Genomic DNA, 15,489 nt, shown 5'->3' with positions numbered 1-15,489 from the left:
GTTAGAGATTGTCACTGGTTTAGGTTGTTATTGTAGTTTTCTTGTTTAGTTTGCAGCTATGTTATGTTATTAGGTAATGAATTGTAAGTCTTTATGAAGAGTAATGAAAATGATGTTATTTGGGAAAAAAATTTGAAGGTTACTCTATAACAATATGGTTTATATCATTGTTGGAAATTATATTGCAATGTGATAATGATATTAGATATCAAATTTCAAGCAAATTTTGATATCATTAGTATGTATTTAACCTGCCTATAATGACACAAAATTGAGAAGCAAAATATAGTTGATATCATTAATACATAACCAAAAAATATGGTCTTAGCCATTACACCATTTGTGCAGAATATGTTCTAGACATTACATCAACATTACTTAACCAAAAAATATGGTCTTAGACATTACACCATTTGTGCAGAATATGTTCTAGACATTACATGTTCTAGACATTACATCAACATTACTTAACCAAAAAATATGGTCTTAGCCATTACACCATTTGTGCATAATATGTTCTAGACATTAAATGTTCTAGACATTACATCAACATTACTTAACCAAAAAATATGGCACCATTTGTGCAGAATATGACACCAAAAGCACATTAGATGTTCAGTTGATATGACACCAAAAAACATGTTCTAGACATTAGATGTACAGTTAGAAAAAACATGTTCAAAGTTACATAGGCTGTGTAGAGGCCACACCATCTTTCCTTGCTTTCTGTCTTGGTTTCTTCACAGCATGAGGTTGAGATGATACAACCCTCTCCTTGGTCTTTCTCTTCTTACTCTTTGGTGCACCAGGCTGGTGAGATGGATTTTCAGTTGATGCACCAGGCTGATGAGTTGTTGCAGCCCTTTGCCTTGTTGGAGCTGAGTGAGTGGTACCTTGATTAGTAGGAGCTGTCTGAGTTGGGGCAGTGACCTGAGATGGAGCTGACTGTGTTGTTGTCTGCTGAGTTGGAACTGAAGTAGTAGTTCCCTGCTGAGTAGATGTACTACCACTTGCAATTTCAGTTGGTGGTGGGGGTGGTGGTGGAAGCTTACAGGTTGACTTGTTATGCCCAAGTTGTTTACACCTGCTACATTTGATGCCATATGTTGCCCTTCTCATCTCATTGTCATTCTTCTTTAATTCTCCAGCTTCTAGTCTTCTCTTCTTCTTTGGCCTTCCAGGTTGCCTTTTTATGGGTGGTGGTTGTAAATCAGCATACTCAGTCCTCACCCATAAATTATGTCCATTAACAGGGTATATAATGCTACTATAACAATCAGCATACCTTTCCTTCCTGAATTCAATAGGGACATATGACTCAATGTCCAAATTTTGGTGTTTCATACGTGCCATAGCATGACAACAAGGCAGTCCTGTCAGAAGCCATTTTCTGCAATCACAAACCTGTCTCAACAAATTCACAGAATATTTGTCTCCATCTAAAGATATGTGTGTGACTTGATAGTCATGTTCACCAGCACGCCTAATATGCCAAAAAAAACAACATATAACACTTAAGCAAATATACACCAGAACTTATATCATTTAATGTAACAAAGAGAAAATTTGGTGTAATGGAAATATTACCTTACAAGCCAGTTTTTGGTATAAGATGATTCCTTCTCAAGCTTTTTCTTAATATTAGGCAGAACACCATCTTCATACCTTGAGATTTTTTCTCTGTTTTTCTGCCATCTTTCCATCATATAGATTCTGATTTCCTCCATGTTAGTAATCACAGGTTTGGACCTTGCATTCACTATGACTGAATTAAAGGCTTCAGACATGTTATTCACCAAAGTATCACACTTTGAACCAGATTTAAAGAAGGCTTTGCTCCAATGTCTAGCTGGAATGTTCATTAGATATTCAAATGCTCCTTCTGAGATGGATTTGATCTCCTTCATCTCTCTTTCAAATGCATTAGCATATGTGGCATTTGCAGCTCTCCACATCAACTGCTTCAGTTTCATACCTGGGCGCTTCTTTCTGAAATTGTTATACAGATGCCTGACACAAAACCTTTGTTCAATTCCATCTGCTAATTCATCAATAGCTGGTAAAAGTCCCTGTTATATAGGTGAACTTGAGTTAGTCTAAAATGTAAATCTGTAATAAATTAAGAAGTGTATATGATAAAAAAAAAATATTTACCTTTTGCTGATCACTTATAATTGTATATGTCTTGAACAGTCTAGTGCCACCCAAATCATTAATCAAGAGTTTTAAGAACCATGTCCATGATTCTTTAGTCTCACCTTCTAAAATTGCATATGCAATTGGTAGCATTTGATCATTAGGATCCCTCCCAATAGCAGCCAGCAGCTGACCTCCATAATACCCTTTGAGAAAGCATCCATCAAGGCCAATTATGGGTCTGCACTTCATGAAACTTTCTTTGCAGGCTTTAAAGCATACATAAACCCTTTGAAAGTGAGGGAAAAATACTGCATTAGGGTTTTCCAAATCACCCTCAGTCCCTTGAAATGGTATAGTAGTCACTCTAACAGTAGATCCTTCATTTGATCTCAGAAGTTCATGACAGTAGTCATACATCCTTGTGTATTGTTCCCTAAAAGATCCATCAACAAGTTCTTTTGCATGACTCCTAGCTCTGTATGCTTTGCTAGGGCATACACCCACATTCCACTTTCTATGTGTCCTGTTGATTATATCAGGAATACCCAATTTAGGATCCTCTTTCACCCTTGTATGTAGTTTTCTGCCTAGCCACTTTGAATTCATCAGCCTTGGATTATAATCTTGACTGCAGCTATGTTTTCCAATTATCTTTCTCAGTTGCCATGTCTCTTGATCTGGTATCTTAACACAGGAAAGTTCCCAATTGCATCCAGGTTTGCATCTGACCCTTACCCTTATCTTATCATTCTTCTTAAACTTGAGACCCTTACCATCATGTACTGCAAATGTCCTGACAGCATCTATAAACTCAGCTTTGCATGCAAAGTAAGTCCCAACCTCCCACTTATAGTCCAACATATTATCAAGTTGCTTGAACAAGGGGTACTTTGGTTTATCAGCACCTTCCTCATCACTATCAACACCACTATCCAATTCATCACTGTTGTGTTCTTCACCTTCACTAAAATGGGCTTCCCTACTTGACTGACCAACTTCCCTAACATTGTTAGCAGAGTTTCTCAGAGCTTCAAGAACTTCATCTTCAAAAACTGGATCCTCCAAATTCACAACTTTCTTTGGTCTTCCTCTCCTTTTCTTTGGCTGAGATTCCTTTTCTTTTACCTTTCTAGATGTTTTCTTAGGACCACTGTTGCTTGAACCAGCTGCATCTCTATTGACAGAATCAACACCTGCATAAAAACATGAATTAAAAATCATGAATAATAATCTAATATATTTGAATCAGAATCATGAATAAAAACATGAATTAAAAATCATGAATAATAATCTAATATATTTGAGGTGAGGATATATACTTACCAGAATCAACACCTGCACCTGTAGCAGGTTGTGCATTAACAGAAGCAACACCTCCATTAACCCCATTTGCACCTCCATCAACCACATTTCCAGCAACAGAAGCAACACCTCCATCAGCCTCATTTGCACCTGCATTTCCATCACCTACAGTCACATTCTCTTCACCATCAACACCTTCAAAATGCTCCCTCACTGGATCATCATTAAATGCTTCACCTCCTATTTCATTGTCAAAGTTACCTGCTAAGTAAAAATCTTCATCTTCCTCACCAGGAAACCTTATATCCAGAGCATTGTCATCACTCTCACATCCTTCATCTAACTTTTCCTCCACACCAATTTCCTCCACACCAGTAGGTTCCACAACAGTTTCTTCTCCACCTGCACCAGTTTCTTCTGCACCAACTTCCACACCACCTGCACCAGTTTCTTCCACAATAGTAGGTTCTGCTTCAGCTTCCACACCACCTGAACCAGTCTCCTCCACACCAGTTGGTTCTGCATCAACAGAGGGACCACTTGCACCATCTTTACCAACACTAGGTTCTGCACTTATATCCACACAACCTTCCTCATTTATATCAGCACCACCTACACCATTTAAGCCCACACAACCTTCCTCATTTATGTCAGTACCACCCACACCATTTAAGTCCACACCAACACCAAAATCCACATTTACTCCACTCACATCCTCACAGATTGTTACTTCAGTCTCAAAAGGGCCATTTTCTTGGAAACATGTGTCATTACCTATGATTAGGTCATCAGGTATTTCACCAACCAATGTGGGACCAGTTTCACTTGCTTTCTCACATGTGGTCCCCACACAGTTGGGAATATTCCCCCATTCATTTTCCACTTCTGTAGGGAGTACAACAGATGGTCCATGTTCCTTTTCTTTCCCTTTTGTGGACCCTACAAATGTTCCCTCACATTCTTTTTCTTTCCCACTAGTGGACCCTACAACAGATGGACCAGCTTCCATTTCACTCTCATCAACAGAGGGATCAGTATATTTTGCATGCTCAGCCATAATAGGGTATTCAATTAAGGGGTCTAGGGCAACTATCTGAGGCTTACACACAGGGTGAGTTACATATAAGTGGACTCTATCATAGTTTTCAGCAATGTTTTTCATCCTTCTAATCCCACTGTCATCCCTTAACCTAGCAATCTCACTATCAATGTTTGGGTCATAATACCATAGAGCCTCAATCATGGGGTAGCCCATTTCCTTTACCTTCCCTATTATTGCAAAATAAGACCAAAAATCTTCATCAACAGACCAAACATCCTCACAACCATAGTAGTCTAAGTTAGTTAACCCAGTAAACCTACCCTGGTGGTGAAACACAACCTCAAATCTACCTTCCATCTGTTTTAACAATGCAATAAACAATACTCAAATCAGAATATTGGCACAGTTTTCGAAAATAGACAAAAATTCCTTGTATTTGAATAATGGCTACTTGACAGATACATCCAAAACAAGGAACAGTAAACCCTAAACCATTAGAATACACACATACACAGACAAAATCCACCTTTTTCGTTTTCAAAACCCTAGAAATTCGTAACCCCAAAAAAGAAACATAAAACCCAGAAAACCATAACCCTAACTTTTAACAATCATAAACATCTTTAACTTTAATCAATCAGAAACATCCACAAGTTTAACCTTTTTCGTTTACAAACACGTATAACCAATTTAACTCAAACATACCAACTCAAATAACAACCCTTAAAAACCGTAACCCCAACTTTCGTAACCCAAACTCTAAACAGAAGAAGAAACAACGAAGAAAAAGAAGAAGAAGATACGAAGAAGAAGAAGACAAACCTGAGGATTTTCTTCACCAGCCATTCAATCCGTTCCTTCTTTCTCAACAAGTTCTTCGTATCTGATGTTTTTCGCTTTCTCTCACTAAGTTGCTCGTTCTCTCTCTCTACGTTTCTGGAAAACAAAGACTTATGCCACGTAAATGCCTATCTGGACTGGAATTAACGTTTTTTTAAAAAATCTGACGGAAAGGACTAGATTAGGTAACGGCATGTGAGTTAAGGGACTTGTTTGACAAAGTTAACACTTATGGGACCAAATTGAATAAAAGAAATAAGTTAAGGGACCGGCAGATCAATTAAGCCAAAAAAGTAATTTGAAAATTAACGTAAAGTGAAACGATTAAAAATAACAAAACGGACTAAAATGAACCAATTACTGAAATGAGGTACTTCAAAGTAACCTCTCTCCGTCAAAATTTCGTGTGAAATGACCAAAATGCCCCTAGGGACTAAAATGACTCAAAATGACTCAAATGCAATTTTTAAAACGGTTTTTTAACAGGGAAATAAAGCAAGAGTTTATACAAGCAAATCAAAAGACTCAGAGACAATTTTTTAGAAATTAAACAGAGCCTTAACACAGGAAATGACTAAAATGCCCCTAGGGGCTAAACTGACTCAAAGACTTCAAATGTGATTTTTTTGAAATGGATTTTAACATGGAATTAAACAAAAATTCATTCAAACCAATTGAAAGGACTCAGGGACAACTTTTCAGAGATTGAAAGAAATTTTAACATAGGAAATGGCTAAAATGCCCCTAGGGGCTGAACTGACTCAAAATGACTTCAAATGTAATTTTTTGAAATGGATTTTAACATGAGAGTGAAACAAGGACTTATACAAATCAAATGAAAAGACACAAACAATTTTCAATGACTAAAATGAATTTGAATGCAGGAAATGACTAAAATACCCTTTTCCATGAATTTTGCAAACAATATTGAAATAAAATGCAGAGAAAGATGCAACTGATTAGAGACAAATTCAAATGACTTGAAATGCGAGAAAAAGTTTTGGATGACTTGAAATGCAAGAAAACATGGACAAATACACAGTTGAAAAGATTTTTTAAAGCTAAATTGAGAGATAAAGCAGAGTAAAATGTCAGTGTAAAATAATAGCAAATTGGCAATGGACATATATCAAAGATAGAAAAATATTTTGAGCAAGTATTTTTAGGTCCAAAATTAGGGTATAACATTATTTAGTTTAGTTTTATTTAGATTTAGTTTTATTTTATTGCATATTTATTTCCTTTTTGAATATTTTACTTCAAATTGCTTTTTATTATATTTTAGGAACGAATATATGGTGGAAGGTGTCTTGGAGCAAAAGAAAGAGGACTGGAGCAAATACGGTGCAGAAATACGAAGATACAGTGCAAAAATATATTCTCACCAAGTCAGAAGCTTGGCACGGCCAGTGCCAACATGTGGCACGGCCGTGCGACCCTCCAGAGCCACTTTTGCTGCTTTTTCTTCAAGCCCAAATTACCCCGTTGCAGCTTTACTGTTTTACCCTTTTAGTAGCTTAGTTTCTAAGTCAATTGTAAAGCTATAAATAGAGTAGCATTCCATCATAAACAATTCACCTTTGCTTAGAATATTTTAGTTATTATTTCAATAAAAGTCTTTTATTCCTTTACTTTCTCTTTCACAATTTATTTTATTGTCTTCTCTCTTCTTCCCCCATGTCTACGATGAACATAAGTGAGTAGACTTCTTTGTCTTGGGATTGTTGGAAAAGTCTAATGACATAATCCAAACAAACCAAGCTTTAACCCTAATTCTATGTAATCGTAATTTCTAATTTAGATTCACCGTTTTAACATGAATTAACAATTATCAAACTGTGGAAGCGAAAGCGGGGGGTTTGATAATTGTTAAACCATTATCCCAAACATCAATTCATAAAGAGAGAGCGGAGCTTTGATGTTGGAACAAGTGAATCTAGACAATAATTGCAAGACAGCGAAATAGTCCTTGCAATTATTGAGACACAAGTAGTTTCAATCCTTATAAGCATCTTCTAGTAATCAAGTCAGCGAAATAGGCTTGGTTACTAGAAGTAAACTCTCACCGGACTTTCATCGGAAAGGTGAGGGGCTAAGGGAAACCGGTCTTAGGAAATTACGGTGTAAACCATAGAATTAGAAGTTAAAGTCTTGTCTAGTGAAGGATTTGTTATTATGACAAACCAATGATCCCAAGGCTCTTTATTATTATTGTTATTTACCTTAAGCAATCAAACCTCCTTCTTACTAAATTTTCTCCTCCTCTAATCATTCTTTAAAGGTTAATTGAATTTAACAACTCCCTAGCGGAACGATACTCTTTTCTACTATTATTACTTCGATAGACCGTGCACTTGCGGTTTGGCTCTATCAGTAAGATCTAAAAGGATTTATAAATAGTTACCCATCTCTTCCTATGAAGCCGGTTTTAAAATAATAAGACTCAATTCAAAACCTAATTAACGAGAAAACATCCAAATTCTTACATAAAGTATAAGCTCCTTTGTCGGACTACAAGCACAAATTTTATAATGCATATTTTTCTTGTCTATATTTTCTTATTTAAAGAGGAAAAAATGGTGGTGGCCCCTAATACATGTATCAGTTTGCATATCTTAAATCTCATGAATAAAGGCAGAACAAGTTCAAAATTATTTTTCCTTTTTGGTAAACGTCTCAATTTGAATCTCACTTGCTTTGCACACATTCTTTGTTTCTCAATCCAATCAAAAAGAAACAACAAGGAAAAAAAGTAGATCATAAAAATGCTTTGGAGTTGAATGAGCATCTTTTAATTTTCACTTTGAAACATTGAGGACCATATGTTTGTTTTCCTCCTTTATCATTTTCATTTTATAATCTCATTCTTTTCTTACCACTTCTGATAATTATAGAATCTAATAAATTTTAAAAAATGTTTGAATGGACCAAAAACCAAAATGCCAGTTTCACCACCTTCACAAAAGAATCTAGTGAAAAAGACTAACATAAGATGCAAACACCCTTCTTTTACATGTTCCCCAACACCTTTAAATGGTGGAATTTTTACTTTTACTTTAGGAACTCACATCTATTCTTTCCAATAAATAATTTAAAACAAAACAAAATTTCCAAATTTTATATTGAGAAAACCAAAGCCAAGATATTTTTTTTCCCCCTCAAACATATAGTCCTAAAAAATATGCATATGGCAGCTTCTATAGCTACAACATTTTGTACATAAATCTCTCGCTTTAAAATTTTAAAGTAATGTTAAACTGCTTTACATGCAAGCACTGATTTCAATTCCATTGAAATTTGTGACTCTCCATTTCTGTCTAACCCCATCTTCACAATATAAGTTCACAAAAAATTGTAACACTCACTAAATTGTAGTTTTTCATGAAACAAATTTTTTATTCTTTTGAACTTATTTTCTTTGGGACACAAGCTACTTTCCTCTTTTCCCCTTTTAAGGCCACAAAACTCTTCTCTTAACAAATCAACTTCCTTAAGTGTGATTAGCCCTTGCATACAAGCCAGAAATTCTAAGAACCTTAGGGATGTAAATGAAATCACTTTCATTAGCCCTTTTTTTGTCAACTTCTGCATGTTTGATGAAGCTTCTCTAATTCTCAGTTGACTAAGTTTGACCAGGAGGTCTACCAGAATTTCCAGCTCTCCTGAAAAAATGTTACCAAAAAAAATGTTACCAAATGATCTCTTAAAGGGAAATTCAAAGTTATTATTATAGATGAATAATATGTTGGTCCCTGGTCCCCGTGAAGCTGGCTCAATTGGTAGGGACATTGCATAATATATGCGGGGGCCGGGGTTCGAACCCCGAACACCTCACTTCTCCGCATTTAAAATTTTGTGAGCTCCAACTACTAGGGTACTTGACAAAATATATATATATATATATATATATATATATATATATTGATCCCCAAGCATTTGAAGATATTTAATATATAGGTCCATGAACTAAAAACAATTGAAGTTAGATCCTGAATTTGTTAATAATTTGTGATTAGATATGAGACTCAGTGACAAATTTATTTAATGTAAGGATCTATTTAGAATTTTGAAATAGATATTTAGGAAATGGTTTTAGTTCATAGTAAGTGTAACTTCATGCATGCTTGTGTCTTGTGCTAAAAGAAATAAAGCAATATCAAAAGAAAGACAAAAAAAAAAAAAGGTGAAAAGCTGTTAATTCAGAGAGAAAAAATGACATGGATAACTTTAATTGCTTATGAGTAATTAAGAAATGGAATAAAGTTCTTAACAATACACTTTATCTTCTTTTTTTAATATCTTTATCTGTTAATCTATTATAAAGGACCATCAATGTTAAAAGAGGTTAAATCAACAATTCAATGTAACAGTTAAAAGCATGATAATCAGTTTTCATAGTTAGCTTTCTTTCTTTTTGGTCAAGTTTCCAATATAGCAGGATAAAGATTTTAAAGTCAGAGTTAAGGAAAAGATAAAGATTAGACATATAATATGTGTATTGTACTTTGAGAAAGAAGATCGAATCTAATTAAGGTATGTGATAAGAATAGAAAGGACCAAAAAAAAAAATCCAAAAACTAATGTTTAATACGTGTTAGGAAAGGAACATAATTGGTCTCACATCAAATTTAAACTCAAACAAAAAAGCACTAGTTTTCCTTTTCTTTTCACTTATATATCCCTTAGTTTTTATCTCTTTTTTTTTTTTTTTGAGTGGCACTTATATAGCCCTTAGCATAATATCAAAAGTTAAAAAATCAAACCGAAGAGGTCAAATCAACTAGTTGAACCAATAATTGACCAGTTGTTTGGTTGGTTTGATCCTGTTTGAACCCTAATCTAATCGAATTAGATTGAACCTTTAATTGAACCGATTTAAACTGATTGAACCACAATTGGTTCAATCGGTTTTTATATTTTTTTCATTTGAACCACAATTGGTTCAAATGAACCGATTTAAACTGATAGAACCACAATTGGTTCAATCGGTTTTTATATTTTTTTCATTTGATGTTTACTTTTATATACTCTTTTAATATTTATTTACTTTCTATTTATTTGTTAGTCATTATTCAGTTCAACCACGATAAACCAATTGAACCATAACTCAAAGGTCAGATGAGCTAAACCTCATATCCTATTTTCTAAATATTGTATAATATACTATACTTACTATAACCTATATTGCACCTAGAATATAGAGTGTCACATATTAATTAGCAAAGTAAAACACAAGTTTTTTTATTACTAAACAGAAGATAAATATATGTTCTTATTTTTTTATTAAAAGCAATGTATACCTAATAAGTGGCAAAAATTGAAATTAAAAAGACAGATATGAACATTATAATATAAATTGTTTATAGACATAAACTAAACAAACCTGTTGTGAATAGGATCTGGTCCATTGGGAACTCTTCTTTTACTCATATAGTTGAAGTCCAATTGTGCATCATGGTTGACAACAACACCCTTGTCTTTACCAACAACAACTTGTTCATCATGTTTGAGTGTTTCCTCTGACCAATGTCTTGTAGTTGTTTGTCCTGTTCCTCCACCACTAACTAAGCTACTAAAAACCATAAAACAAACAAACCCCACCACTACAAGTACTCTAAAGAAAAACCTTGAAAAGAAATAACTACTACTACTGCTAGTATTAGTATCCATATGCAATACTTTTTCTCTTGTTATATTATTTTTATGTCATAGGACTATATAGGATGAAGCAAGATGTCTCACCCTATACTATAAGACATATAGAAGAAGATAAAAAAAGGCTATAATAATTGCATAATGATTGAAGTGCAAGAAAACAAGAGAGAAAATAGAGGGAGAGAAGGAAGAGTAGTATAAGGTAGCTATAAGAGTTGAATTTTTTTTACTACGAAGGATTAAGGGGTGTGGTTGGTTTTCTTTATAGGTTGGAGGGATTATGCTATACTTTCTCGAACTAAGAGAGGGAGAGAGATTTTTGAGCGTGACATGGAGGCACCACTTTGCTTTATACGGAGCAATATAGGACACTATTCTTTTGCTTTGATTTGTGTATTTTCATGCAATGCAACTACGGTGTGCCAAAAGAACTCCTTATCCTTTACGTACAATTTTGTTAAAGGAAGATTTTATGTTTCCTTGCATGTTGTCTCTCTCTCTCTCTCTCTCTCTCTCTCTCTCTCTCTCTCTCTCTCTCTCTCTCTCTCTCTCTCTCTCTCTCTCTCTCTCTCTCTCTCTCCCTCCCTCTCTCTCTCTCTCTCTCTCTCTCAATGCTTGTGGAATCAAATAGGGGAAGGGAAAAAGGATAGAATCAAACTTATTTACTACATTATTTGTCAATAAATTAGTAACAACATCAATCGGTCACGATTGCATCTATATAAGAATGTGTTTGGAATGGCGTTAAAATTTTCAAAACCCTGGCAGAAAATCACGTTTGCAGTGAAGCCATAAATACTAGCTTCACAATATCACGTTGAATCCTACCTCAGGACGCGAAAATCTTGCCTCCACCGCTAATCCAAACAGAGGCTAGGTTGCATTTGACTTCGATTCTTCACAATATCAAGAATGGCCGACCATTATTTAAAACTTTGTTATTAACAATAGATTATCGAAAGCGGGATTTGTAATTTACTACATTATTATTTGTGACATGCTAGTGTTAAGCATAGTAATCAAAAACAGGATTATATTAACCATTCACTACAAATTTGTGTATGTCCAGCAACTATGATTGATGTTGCATCAATCACATTTGATTGTATGTTTCCTGTGATGTGAATTTAAAACTTTGTTATCAACTAAATATAATTATTCTAGTATGATACAAAAAACACTTTAACATTAATACATTGGAAGAAAGTACTTGTTAATTTTGAGCTACAATTGGAATATTTGGTTCTATGTTCTTGGGTTTAAGTTTTGTTAGGCCACATGCACCAACCAAAACAAAAATAAAACATTAAGTAACATGATTTTGAAAAGAAAAAAAAAGTATTTTGTCTATATCTATTCTTATTTGACTGCTAAAGTAAAGCTACAAAAAGCAAATTAAGAATAAAACAGTGCAGAAAACATAAAGGAAATAAATATGATCACAGTGTAAACATGTTAGATTGTGTGGGCATTCAACATTCTTGTTCATGAAAATTTAAAATCTAAAGGGTTAGTCAAGTCTTCCATTTTAAAAGTCACATGATTGAACTCATTATGCAAGCTCCTATATAAGTAAAAAAAAAATATAGTTTTCAAAGATAGAATGTTACAAGGTATGTGGTTTTAAAAAATTTGCAATGGCAATCTAGACCGTTAACATCGAGCTTTTTGATGCTCTCACGGCCACAACGTGGTTGCAATCTTGGCTGCATGCGACCGTGATTTTCAACAATATCGGTGGCCACCTATGAAGCACGGACACCGGACATAACACTGACATGGACTCAACGACACCGATAAATTTTTTAAAAAATAACATAATTCATGTAATCACAAGTGTCGGTGTTGGTGTCGGACACAACACGTGTTAGATACAGGGATACACGTTAATTAAAAGTGTCTGTGCAACAGAGGCCGCGATGTAACACAAATAGTGTGCTCAACTTTATGAAAAGAGAAATTGGAGAAGAAAGAAATCATTACTAATTAAAAAGTGTCATTAAGGTCATTCTACAACTCTCCCCAAGAGAATTTTAACTTGGCTCTTAAAAGTTACAAAATCAAACTCTTAGCATTAAGTTGTCATTTCATGGACAATTGTGTTGAACATTTAAATTTTATTTTAATTTATCATAAAACAGAATAATTGAATGGTTTTATTGGCTATATATCATTTCATTTCATATTGATATATAATATTATAAAATTTACCACCATTACAATTGGACTATATAATATTGAAGTATTTTATCAACTCCATTGGTACTATGTTGGGAATTATAGCCTACACAAAAATAAAATAAAAATTATGTCCTCATACACTCTCTCTCTCACTTTTTCTCCAAATTTGTACTTTGAGCACATCTTCATCAAAGTATGCTACAATCTTTAATTCCAATTATATGCTCTTTAGTATGTACCAAACAATGGCTGCCATACAAATGGCCCACATACTTATATGCTTTAATATATCTTTTGAACCACTCTTAGTTGCAGCTGCAATTGCATACAACCTTTGTACTCTAATAATCCATTAATTGGACCTAAAGGGTGTTATGTTATCATATAGAATCTCTACACCAAATTATATAGAAAGAAATAAAAAAGAACATATGCATAAGAACTATATAGCATAGCATAGATTACAAACAGAAGCCGGTTCCTTTGAATGAGAGCTTTGATTAGGAGAATATATACATAAATATGTTATAGCACATCAAACATATTAATACTAATTTTCATTAAGGCCAAAGCATAAGGCACATTTTTGTGTCTTATCCATTATGCATGAATCTTACTATACTTTTTTAAACCAAAAGTGATTTTTGTTGGAGAATCTAATGCTTTTTACTGTAATAGCTTCCCCTTGAAGATACATGGATAACTGTGTTGTTCATAGCATCAAGTGATAAATTAATGTTATGAATTGCTTTAGGAATTGATGCTTTGCCTATGGCACATGTTTGAGGTGTGGAATATTACAATATGTATTTATATACTTGACAGTGATTTATACCTACAGACATCTATGCAAAGTTAATCAATTTGAGAGTTGTGAGAGTGAGGGCTTGAGGCAAAGCCGCCTTATGCTGATTAGCTCATTGCTTAGAACTTTTTGGACTTATGCTACTTTGCTAATGTAAATCCGGCGATGAAACCGGCGAAAGATGGTTCTAGGAGAAGATGTTAGTTTTTTATAACGTGATCAACCACGATCAAATTTTAACTGAGAGACAACCACATTTACTTCTGACGACTCCTCGAACAAGTTTGTTAGGATAAAACTTGTAGGGTTCGCATAAAAAACAAAGACATGTGGGTCTACCTAAATAAAAGAAGGGGACAAGACATATTATTATTCTAATGTGCTCTCTTTTTTGGTTTTAAAGTTAATGTAGTTGGAGCTTTGGACACCTAAGTGAGTCGTCATTGATATTTCCCCACTTTGATAATTTGAATCGATTATGAAACTAATCTCCGATTCGTTGATTAAGAAAAAAAAATCTTGGTTCTCAGCCTCTCAATGCGGGTGTTCTACTATCCTCTCTTCAATTTCAGTTTTTAGTGAAATCAAGACATATATTGTATTGTATTTTAAAAAATATAACATAACCTAAACTAGTAAAGTTTGTAGTTTGTATGACTTGCCTGCTATTGATGTATATTTATAAGCATTAACTTGAAAAAAATATACCTAATTCATCTAGACTGGAAGATGGACCTGACATATGAGAAATATTCTTTTTAAAAGGTTGTTTTATAATTAGCAGTTTGGCATATGCTATTGGTGGCTTACAGCTAATTTGTGCATTAGGATTTTTATGAATGTTGTCAGACCTGAGATCAAACCAGTGAGATTGTAAAAGTTATAGTTCAATTAGTTTAATCGGCTGAACTGTGATTAAATTGGACGACAAAATAATAAATAAGTATTAAAAAAGTAATTTTTCAGAAGGGAAAAAACTAACAAAAAATAGCGAATCGATTGAACCACGGTTCAATCCGATTCAATTGAATTATTTATAACTACAAATCGTCGGCCGATTCAACAGATTGAATCAGCCAAACTACTTTTCTCAACACTGCTTTCTTTTTAATCAAATGGTACATGGGACAATATTTAGATTCCAAAGTATAAATTAAAACCAATCAAGTAAAATAAAACTTTTAATTGACCAAATAATACATTTTCCTAATGCCCTTCTATACGAATCTTTGTATAGTGTTAGTACTTGGTAGATCTGGAACCAACGTAGGTATGTTGGTCTAAAGGATAATGAATACGTAAGTTATTCTGTATGTCTCATATACATAGCATAGCTTCACTACATATACACGTAGATGTACCATTTTAGTCTAACTGGATCAAATGATATGCACTCAATTAGCTTTAGTGAGCAACTTTTCCAACCATAATTCTAAAATACTAGGCATGTTTTCAGAACTATACTTCTGGATGGTATATTTTGTTTGAAAGTATACTTTCGAACAGCTTAAAATAAGTGTTTTTT

General features: G+C 34.0%; 2 protein-coding genes across 2 annotated transcripts; both read right to left on the bottom strand.

Annotated features, from left to right (window-relative positions):
* Window positions 1–684: 684 nt before the first annotated feature.
* LOC146921273 (uncharacterized) lies at window positions 685–3,015 on the bottom strand. Its single transcript, XM_085711277.1, has 3 exons — window positions 2,155–3,015; window positions 1,588–2,069; window positions 685–1,483 (listed from the first exon to the last, which is right to left on the bottom strand). The coding sequence occupies exons 1-3, from the start codon at window positions 2,998–3,000 to the stop codon at window positions 685–687; spliced, it is 2,127 nt and encodes a 708-aa protein (XP_085567403.1). The 5' UTR covers window positions 3,001–3,015.
* Window positions 3,016–8,534: 5,519 nt separating this feature from the next.
* Window positions 8,535–11,211, bottom strand: LOC146921272 (uncharacterized). Its single transcript, XM_085714696.1, has 2 exons — window positions 10,707–11,211; window positions 8,535–8,985 (listed from the first exon to the last, which is right to left on the bottom strand). Exons 1-2 carry the CDS (start codon window positions 10,991–10,993, stop codon window positions 8,946–8,948), a joined length of 327 nt encoding a protein of 108 aa, XP_085570822.1. The 5' UTR covers window positions 10,994–11,211; the 3' UTR covers window positions 8,535–8,945.
* Between the last annotated feature and the right edge of the window lie 4,278 nt (window positions 11,212–15,489).

The sequence above is a fragment of the Medicago sativa genome, chromosome 5 (assembly GCF_051527215.1).
Source record: "Medicago sativa cultivar Bolivia chromosome 5, Bolivia_mono, whole genome shotgun sequence".
In the NCBI taxonomy this organism is placed as follows: domain Eukaryota; kingdom Viridiplantae; phylum Streptophyta; class Magnoliopsida; order Fabales; family Fabaceae; genus Medicago; species Medicago sativa.
This window is presented reverse-complemented; position numbering and strand designations above follow the sequence as displayed.